This window comes from Anabas testudineus, chromosome 4, assembly GCF_900324465.2.
Source record: "Anabas testudineus chromosome 4, fAnaTes1.2, whole genome shotgun sequence".
Taxonomy (NCBI): Eukaryota; Metazoa; Chordata; class Actinopteri; order Anabantiformes; family Anabantidae; genus Anabas; species Anabas testudineus.
The window spans coordinates 11,492,876-11,502,684 of record NC_046613.1 but is presented as its reverse complement, the minus strand read 5'-3'; the positions used below and the strand labels follow the sequence as shown (position 1 = coordinate 11,502,684).

Here is a 9,809-nt window from a genome sequence, read left to right as displayed (position 1 = left end):
TCCTTGAGGTGTATTTGTTGTTTATTTTATCGGGTTCATAAATATATATATATTTTTTATCTCTTTTTTAACAAACCATTTTAATTTGTACTACTAAAAACACAGATGTGAACCTCCATCACATGTACATATTATACATCATATATCTGCAGCTTTTTTGGCTTCATATTGAAATAGTATGCTCTTGTAGCAGTCTGCAAACAGTCTCACATATTTCTTGTGGAAGATTTTTTTCAGCGGCTGTGTGTAAACTGCAGGAGTGGAGGGCAGTGGGGTGATGGCCCAAGAGGCCTTCCTTTTCCACCACCACCACAGCTTCTCTTTGGTTCCCACTACACTTTGCATTCCCAAACATCTAACTCACCACCCGAGCCTGCGGCAGTGTGTCCTGACTCACAATGCTGCACACAAAGACATCAAAACACACACACACACACACACACACAATCACATCACCGCTACACAAAGTTTTATGGATCTTGGCAACAATGCCACTTTTTTCATGGTGAACTGTAGCAACATTTCCTCTCTCCACCAGAGTGCCAAACATACAGGAAGTCTGTATCCAGCTTGCAACAACAAAGCACCAAGGCCTTTGGGGTGTTTTCATTTGGTTATAAATGGGTTGTCAGAGTGTCCGTACATCTCTTGCTGCTCAGGGTAAAGTCAACAACTCTGGAGGTCGTTCATTAATCTGAAATGCCTGGCCTGACATGTGCATGGCCAGACTGCCTGTAACCATTCACAATCAGTGATACCACCGAGACTGTGAGAGAGAGGAAGAGAAAAGTGCTCTGCTCCGCTGCTCCGTAGTCTTCTGCTAGTACGTGTCTCTTTCTCTCTCCTCCTCTTCTTATCAGCATTTGTACCACGGGCCTCTGTTAGCCAGAACTGTCGTCCGTCACAGCCTCAATTTCTGGCTTGTCCTGAACTATTTTAGCCTATTTGATCCAGTAAAAACAGGGAATGCAAAAACAAAAAACAGACGGTTCCACATTTAGGAAATCAAAGCAAACAGCAACAGCGAAGAGAAAAAGGGGAAAAGAAAACAAACCAGCCCCTTCTCAGTGATAATGTAGAGACATTTTCCTCCACGTTCCCGTTCCATGCACTTGTAGTGGTTAAAATGTGTCCTTATTCTGAACACTTTAGGACTTCTGGTTTATGTTTGCTTAAAAGTAGAGATCAAAAGTTGAAAAATCAATAAGAACCCATGAGGCACCTACACTGCCCTCAGTGATTCAAATCCCATTCCCATCCTGCTCCTCTAAAATGTTCCCTTTTCCTCAACCATGCTGTAGCTGGTTTTGTTCTGCCTCATTTGTTTCCTTTCTCCTTTTTAATCTACCAGTTTAAATGTGAAACCATGCTACCTGGAGTCAATGAGCATCACATGTGAAAACTTTCAGAAATTTGAAACAGTCAGTGAGAAGTAACAATGTCCATCAGTCAATACGTTTGACACACAGACATGTGTGTTCCTTGTTTCAAACACATCTGAGGGTGTCGATTTATGTGACATGTCACTGGGTGTTGCAGTGTTAAGGGCCTGACTGGTACCCATAAGTATTCAGCATAGAGTTGTATAATTTACAGAAATGGTTGACAGAGCCCGTCTGATGCAGTTGCACATTTTTGTGTAGGAATTGTCGCATGATTGACGCATCTTCAATCGTTGAGCATTGTGTATTTGGGTTTGACTTGTGCTTTTGTTCTGTAATTGTCAAATTAAAGTGTCCCGTTAGCGTCAACCCCTAACATCTTTATCCTCATGCGGTCTGTAACTGGATGAACCCCCTTTAACCTCATTTCTACTTAGCCTTGTGGACGCTATGACACATTATTTCAGGGAAACACCAAAAAAAGTGAGAAAGAAAACTGGCTCTCTGCTTCCCATCCATTCCAGTGTAAAGGTCTGACCTATCTCACACTCCGAAGGAGCCGAGGGACAGAATCATCCTTTATGTGAACATGAAAAAAATGACTCACCAAATCACAGATATTATAGGGGTTGTAAGTTCTACAAAAGGCAAATACACATATTAGATTGTGTTCCTTTGAACTGGGGAGACAGTGTTTGTTCATTATAAGTAAGCCAGAGACATACAGTAAATCAAAATGAAAATATGAAGTTGATACCAGTTCAAGCACAAATTAAACCTTATGTCACTCTACCAAGGAACACACAAGGAGCTGGAGGCAAAAAAGCTCAGACATGTGTTAGGACAAGTTAAATGCAGCAATTTTATGACACAATGTCAGAAACCTGGAATTAGGTGTAGTTCACTGAGAGTCAGCTGTTTCTTCCTTTAGTTTAACGGAGAACAAATCAAAACAAGTCGAAAATGAACCACGTCAATTAAAACTCAAACCGTGTGCGTGTTTGAAAATGCACACGCCTTGAGATCCCGCCCCACCAGGACTGAAAACCTTTCAGAGCTGCAGAGGCAGAAGGCGAAGAGGAGCGAGCCTGGAAAGTTTGGACGCGTCAGGGAGAGAAAACTGGAACCCAACATATGGACTTTTGACTATTTGTCGAGGAAGAAGCACTTTTTTAAACGGGAGAAAAAACAACATACAACTCAACAAATCTCTCCACAGTGACGGGATGTTTGGATGGAGGCAGTAACTCCAACAGGTCAGTTACTGAGGCTGTGGTGAGGAGACTGAGCTCCACACTGTTTGCGCACAGGTCTCGTTAAGCCTCCGTTTCCATATGAATACTCTCCTTCTTCGCGAGCAGGCATCTGATTTCAACTATACTTAGGTCAAAAATATGGGCAACACACATTATTTTACTTACAAAGACAAAAAGTACAAAGATTTTCTTTACAAATGAGGATATGCGCGTAAATGACTTTGATTGACGTCTCGCCTCAGGAGCACATAAAGCATCGTTTGAGTGTTTGTTTGTTTTAGTTTTTTTTTTTTTTTAAATAGAAGTTACCTACTTTTACAATAAAATTCGTTTCAATAAGAAACCATAACATTTATTGCATATACAAGTTACAGCTACAGCTCTCATTTATATTCTCTTATATTTTCTTATTTATAGCTTCTTCTTCTTTTTGTTTCGTTCTTTCTGTGTAGGTCTGTGTTTGTGCTGTTTGTCATTTATATTTACTAAGTTGCTACTGCTTTCTTAACCTTAATAATGCACTGGGAGGCATAAATGAAGTCATTTTAAATGGGCAGAAAAAGTTTCTTATATACGAAATATACAAACCTTTGCCATTTGACATGTTTCATCTTTCATTTCTTAAAGTGTCTTACACTATAAGACAGTCTTACTGTTTTAGAAATGTTATTTGTGTGTAAATTAATGTAAATGTTGTTGATGTAACTTTTGTGACATTTGAGGGTGTATATTTTAACTTTTGATCTATCTCTTAACGACATCTGACTGATAGGCACTTGAAGATGCTGTGAAATGACTGTCCTCCCGCTGCTATGTCCAGTGCTGTGGCACCCTCTGCTGTGTGACTGAGGAAGGCCAGGAAAAGCAGCCAGTATGGGGAACATAGTAGAGGAGGGGATGAATATGGACATCGTCACCCACTACAACCACTCCGGGAAGTGGGACAGGCCTCGCAGCAGCGAGGCCTGTAAGATGGCTGTGCTGCTTTTCATCTGCGTACTTATTGTCCTGGAGAACGTTACGGTTCTGCTTGCTGTCTGGAAGAACAAGCGCTTCCACAACCGCATGTATTTCCTTATTGGAAACCTGGCACTGTCAGACTTGCTGGCCGGTGTGGCCTATGTAGTTAACATCTTTACCTCAGGACGCAACACCTTCTTCCTGACGCCACAGCAGTGGTTGGCCAGAGAAGGGAGCATGTTTGTGGCCCTCAGTGCCTCCACATTCAGCCTTTTGGCCATTGGGATTGAGAGGCACATGACTATGGTGCGTCTGCGTCCTTGTGAGACTGCAGGCCGAGGGAGACTTCTAGGACTACTGGCAGCCTGTTGGCTTGTGTCAGTGCTGCTCAGCGCGCTGCCTAGCCTGGGCTGGAACTGCCTGAACAATCTGGCCTCCTGCTCCACAGTGCTACCACTCTACGCTAAGAGTTATGTGGCCTTCTGCATCAGTGTCTTCAGTGCTCTGTTGGTGGCCATCATCATCCTGTACATCAGGATCTACCGCCTGGTGACCTCTAGTGGCCGCAGAGTGAGCAGCCGGCCTTCAGAGCGCTCACTGGCCCTATTACGAACAGTGGTTATTGTTCTTGGAGTATTTGTCATGTGCTGGGCCCCCCTCTTCCTCCTGCTGCTCTTGGATGTGGGTTGTAGTCCAGATAAGTGCCCCGTGCTCTACCAGGTGGAGTGGTTCATCGCCCTGGCTGTGCTCAACTCTGCCCTCAACCCTCTGATATACACTCTGTCCAGCAGGGAGATGAGAGCAGCCTTCTTCCGGCTGCTGTGCTGCTGTCAAACCAGCATGCAGCCCACCGGGACTCCTGGGGCGGGCATTCCCAACCTGGGCACTGCCATCCCCACAGTGGAGAACAGCAAGACCAGTTTGGGTGGAGGAGGGGGAAGTGGGGCCGGCAAGCCGGCACTGGGTAGAGGGAAGGTTCCTACTCCTGTGACCTCAGACAACAAGCATGGAGATCCCACGGCTGCTGTGCCCCACCCCTCTGGTCCTGCAGACCTGCTCTCAGCTGTGCTTGTGAAGGCGGGGGCGCTGCCGTCCCTCAGCAAGTTTTGAGTGGACTATAATGAAGTTACACAGAAGTAGACATACAACTAACCCTGCTACCAGCCACTTTTTGTTTATGCACTATGGCCTGTATAGCATGGATGAGGTGACATATTAATAGAATTGCAAAATCATTCAGAAATAAAATAAATACACTAAAATAAATCCAGATTGTAAACCAGGATACAATCAAAATAATGGAAAGCCACTATTTAAAACAATAGAGAAAGCCAGTTGTTGTGTTTGTATACACAATTCTAACATTTCAAAACTGAAAATTAGCTCCTTGGACATGGAACCAAGTGCTAAATTTAATCTCTTGCCTTCATCTGTGTTTGTGAAACTAGTTAAAAACCCGGAGTAATAATTAACTATTTGAGTTGTGTCTGTCAATGTGTTTATTTAATTTTGTCATCATATGCAGAAAAGATCAATTTGGGGCACTTTTATGCATGGGTTACATGCTAGTATTTTTAAAACGCCTGCATTTTACATCATAACTTGACTTGGTTGACTCTTTATTTTCTGTGAAAACATTTGCCACCTTAACACTACAAATATTTTGGTATATACTGTATATTTTTGCTTTGTTTGCATAAAAACGATGGTACTATGACTATGTTATTAGTTTTGTTTTGATTTGAGATGCACTGTACCAGAAAACAAGATGAGAAGTCTATTTGTCAGACTATTGGCCTCATGAGGCTATGATGTTCACTACACATCGGGAAAAAATGTTGGATTAATGAAAAATAGATAATAATAATAATAATGGATTCCTACCACTAGTTGGTGGCAAGAATTTGGAGGTCAAATCACTGGGGTTGAACTTCTGTTCAGTGGCCATTTTAGACTATTTTAGGCTCGGCTCATGTGGTGTATCAACTGCAAGTTGTCAAAATCATGTGCATGGCTAATAACTACAGTCCTGGACATTTTTGCTTCTCATCAGCACAGTGAGACCACTCACGCCAACTAACCACTAGTGAATAGAAGTTTTGGATGTGAATTATTGAATGGTGGTGTAAATGATAATTTTGCCTAGGGTGATGTAGTGCCTGGTACCATTACATAGCAAATAAAATAAAATCATTTCCCCTTTCTATGAGATTTCCACGTGTGGCATATTGTTGTATTAAACCAGTGGTTTGCCTGTTTTCAACCAACTTCCTCTCATTCAAGCTCAGTCTCTGTGTTAAATCTACATAAATTATCAAGGAACAAAAAAAAAAAAAAAGACCCTGTGATAGTGTTTTGTCTGTATCTTTTACTGTAGAAAATGTGATTGGGAGATATTAGCTTGTATCAATGTGCTGGAGTCAAGGTTAACATGAAAGCTTCAGCCATACAGATATTAGAATACACAGCAATGCTCTAATTTGTCATTTTATCATTTGCTATTCAGAGAGCAGAAGAGAAATATCAGCTGACCTAACCTGCTGCACTCATTTAATAACATAATGAGAAGCTGATTGATGCTCTCTTATTCCCATTCATAGGAAGACTTGGGTCAGACAGGTGTGAATAATGCAGATACATTATTTTAACTATGGATTCCCAGTTGGAAAAGATTATTTCAGTATTATTCCCTTCTAAGTCATGAACGGTATCCTGTCTTGTCATCATTGTATCCTGGGGGTGATCATTGATGATCAACTGAGCTTTACTGACCACATCTCCTCTGTCTGAAGGGCCTGCAGATTCGCTCTTTCAACATCTCGGACTATACAACACAACTCATTGTTCAGGCTCTGGTTATATCTCATCTCCACTTCTGCAGTGTCTTACTGAAGGGGTTACCATCATGCACCATCAAGCCCCTCTAGAAGATCCAAAATGCAGCAGCATGTCTCATTTTTGATCAGCCAAAAAGGACACATTACACAACTTTTCAGATAACTGCACTGGCTTCCTGTAGCTGCCCGCATCTGGTTCAAAGCCCTGACCCTTGCCTTTAAAGTGGTCAACTCAACAGCACCGGCATACCTGAACTCCCTCATCCTAGTCTACAATTCCTCTCGCTCACTGCGCTCTGTAAGCAAACAACGTCTCGTGGTCCCCTCACATCACCTCAAATGATCCCAGGCAAATATTTTCAGCTGAGTGAACGACCTACCCACCTCTGCACGCTCAGCTGCCTCAATCCTAATTTTCAAAACTTGCTGTAAACAGAACTCTTTCTTTCTCTGCGCTTAAAACCTTTAAAAAAAACAAAAAGAAATCTTGCACTTACACCCCATGAAAATGAAGCAGCTCTTACCAGAGCCCTTTTCTTTAAAGTTCTTCTCTTTGGCTTAGATATTTTGCTTTGTACCTCACTTGTAAGTCGCTTACAAAGTGTAGGATAAAAGTGTCTAAATGACTAAATGTAAATGTAAACTCCCCAGTTACAGCTGAGAATAAAAGTTTACATGCATTCTTCAGGGCAGTTTTGGGATTTAAATAATTTCTTTCTTTTTTCGGAGGCACAATGATTGCATAACATACCCCACAATTTGGTTTAAGGTTTTCGTACACACATACACTGAATACTTGGTTAAATGTTTTTTAGCCAGTTGCACCTTTTGCAGATTCTTCTGGTAGATCTCTAATGACATTTGACCTCTCTTCATGGTATAATTGGCAGAGTTAAATTGAATTAGTTGGGTTGCTGACACAGACCTGACCTTTAAGCACAGTTCAAATATTTTCAGTGGGGTTGAGGTTGAGCTCAGGACTTTCCAAAAGCTTAATGCTAGCTTCCTTAACTATTCCACAACCAGCTTTGATGTGTGCTTGGGGTCAAATTGTTCTGCTGGAACACTGTTAGGTGTTTGTTTCAACCATCTGGCTTATGGTTTGAGGTTTTGAACTATAAATTGTGAGAGTAATCCACTTTGTGTGATGCACTTTGTCCACTGACAGCAAAACAGCTCCAGAGCATGATACTACCTCCACCATGCTTAACTGTAGGTACAGTGTTGTTGGGGTAGAATACCTCACATTCACTCCTCCAAACATAGTCTACTGCTGGTCACTGCGGCCAAACAACTCAACCTTTGTCCTGTTAGACCATACACCTTTCCTCCAGAAAGTGTAGTCAGCTATAAGCTTGGAGTTTTGGTACAGTGACTTATTTTTTGGACAGCAGCCCTTTCAGTCCAGCACAGCTGATTTCCAAAGTCTGGAAAGAGGCTGCATCTGCCAATAACATATCTACGTCCACTTCTATGTATTGGTGATCTTGCAATATGCAGTTATTTAAAAAATGGTTTCAAGAGACATTTCTTGCCTATGCGCTAAACTCATTGGGCTGATGACCTGTGACAGGAAGTTTACCGCCTTCAGGCTTGGCCAGCTTTGGAACTTTCAGCAGCACTGAATTCATAATGTGAGTGGGTACATGTGCTTTGACCCTGTATGTTTAGTTTTGAACCTATTTTAGAGTTTGAGAACTTCAAATGGATTAAATCCATTTAATAAACATGTGTGTTGTACAGTCATTCTGCCCCAGCAAACTCTTAAATCATTTTAATTTAATTGGATGTAAGCATATGTTTGCAACTCTATCTATTAATGTTAAATGAATGAGATAATCAAGTTACTTTGGTACAAGTTACAAGTGTCTTTGCTGAAGTTGTGTTAAGTTTAAGACGAACTGTTTATTAAAACAGTGTTGTATGTATTAGGACCATTACACGTGTACTCAGGAGCAGTGAAAAGGTTAGGTGGTACAGTGTAATGAATTCTGAGGGGTAATCACTAAGTCAATTTAAGTGAGTTTTTAGATAATGTGATAATGAGGTTTTTTGTTCTAAAAAAACCTTCGTAGATTTCATGGAAGGTTACTGATTGCGACAAAATTCGTTTAGACCACACTGCACAGCAAAGACCAGACAGGAGCTGACAGACTGGCATTTCGTACTCACCTCAGCTAAAGGCTGTGCATCTGCTCCTCGCTTCCATTTGTGATGACAAAAGGACAGCAAGGACGCAATAGCAGCCAAGCATTTCCATCTTAAAGGTCACTGACTGCTTCCTGTCAGAAATATTTGAACGCTTTCCTTCCTGAATTAGTCAGGAGTGATTGTGGCCTTATGTCAGGTGGAACATTAGGAAATGCCAAAACATTTAGCTGTGTAGCATCATATTTAGTCAGTGAATCCTTTTCTTCCCTATCTGACTTCCTATCCTCTTGTTTTTTTGCCCATATGCTGATTCAAGCCCTTCATAGATTTTATTTCATTTAAATGTCTTCATTGTTTATAATTGGTTATGATATTGACGAGATCCAAAACAGGGGCGGTGGTTTCGACCTTTTGATTTTAGGAAAAGTAAAGTGAACCGCTCATTGCTTTGTTGCTTCAATTGGACTTTATCCTTTGAAAATCCAAACTATCTTGAGACATCTTCAATTGTGAAATCAGTGAATATACATTTTTTTTTGTAGTTGTGTCCACGCTGTGATGTTCTCAGCCCATACTTTTAAAAGTTTTAAAGTAAAGCAATGTCTCTGTCGACTCATAAATTTAAATTTAAATCACAAATTGTTTGAAATTTATAGGTGAGGGGTGAAATTAATTAACAGTTAAACTTGAAGAGAAAAATTGTACCTAATTTTTACTATCTATGTGTGTCTAACCTGTTCAGTAGCATTAATCCATTCCTTTTCATTCAAATCCTCTCTTTTGCGAGCTCAAATTCCAGCTATAACATACTCCGTTTCTTCAAACACCTGAAACAAATACCATTTAAGGGCTGCGTGTGCTAACTAGGTCAAACACCTTAATAAATCATGTTAACTAAATGACCGCCACCAGTGCTCTTTGAGGATTTAGACATGGTGGATTTGTGTCATTCTCTGTGCACAATACCTATTTGCATTTGACTAATGTGAACACGACAAAGGACAAGAGAATCACACCACCCCCTGTCATCATGATCCTGGATTTATACTGCTGTGTGGTGAGGAAGAGTGCATGTGTGTGTGTGTGCACATTTACATGTGTCACGTTTTTGTGTGCAGATCGACGCGTGTGTTTCGTGTGTGTTTGTTGAGAGAAAGAACAAAGACTCCATCTGGTGTGAGGCGCTGAATGTGCCAGTATGAAACGCTTCTGTCACTCTCCGG

At 41.2% G+C, this 9,809-nt stretch overlaps 1 protein-coding gene across 1 annotated transcript; it reads left to right on the top strand.

Annotated features, from left to right (window-relative positions):
• Positions 1-2,451: 2,451 nt before the first annotated feature.
• s1pr3a (sphingosine-1-phosphate receptor 3a) lies at positions 2,452-5,809 on the top strand. Its single transcript, XM_026343310.1, has 2 exons — positions 2,452-2,638; positions 3,411-5,809. The coding sequence occupies exon 2, from the start codon at positions 3,512-3,514 to the stop codon at positions 4,706-4,708; it is 1,197 nt and encodes a 398-aa protein (XP_026199095.1). The 5' UTR covers positions 2,452-2,638; positions 3,411-3,511; the 3' UTR covers positions 4,709-5,809.
• The last annotated feature ends 4,000 nt before the right edge of the window (positions 5,810-9,809 follow it).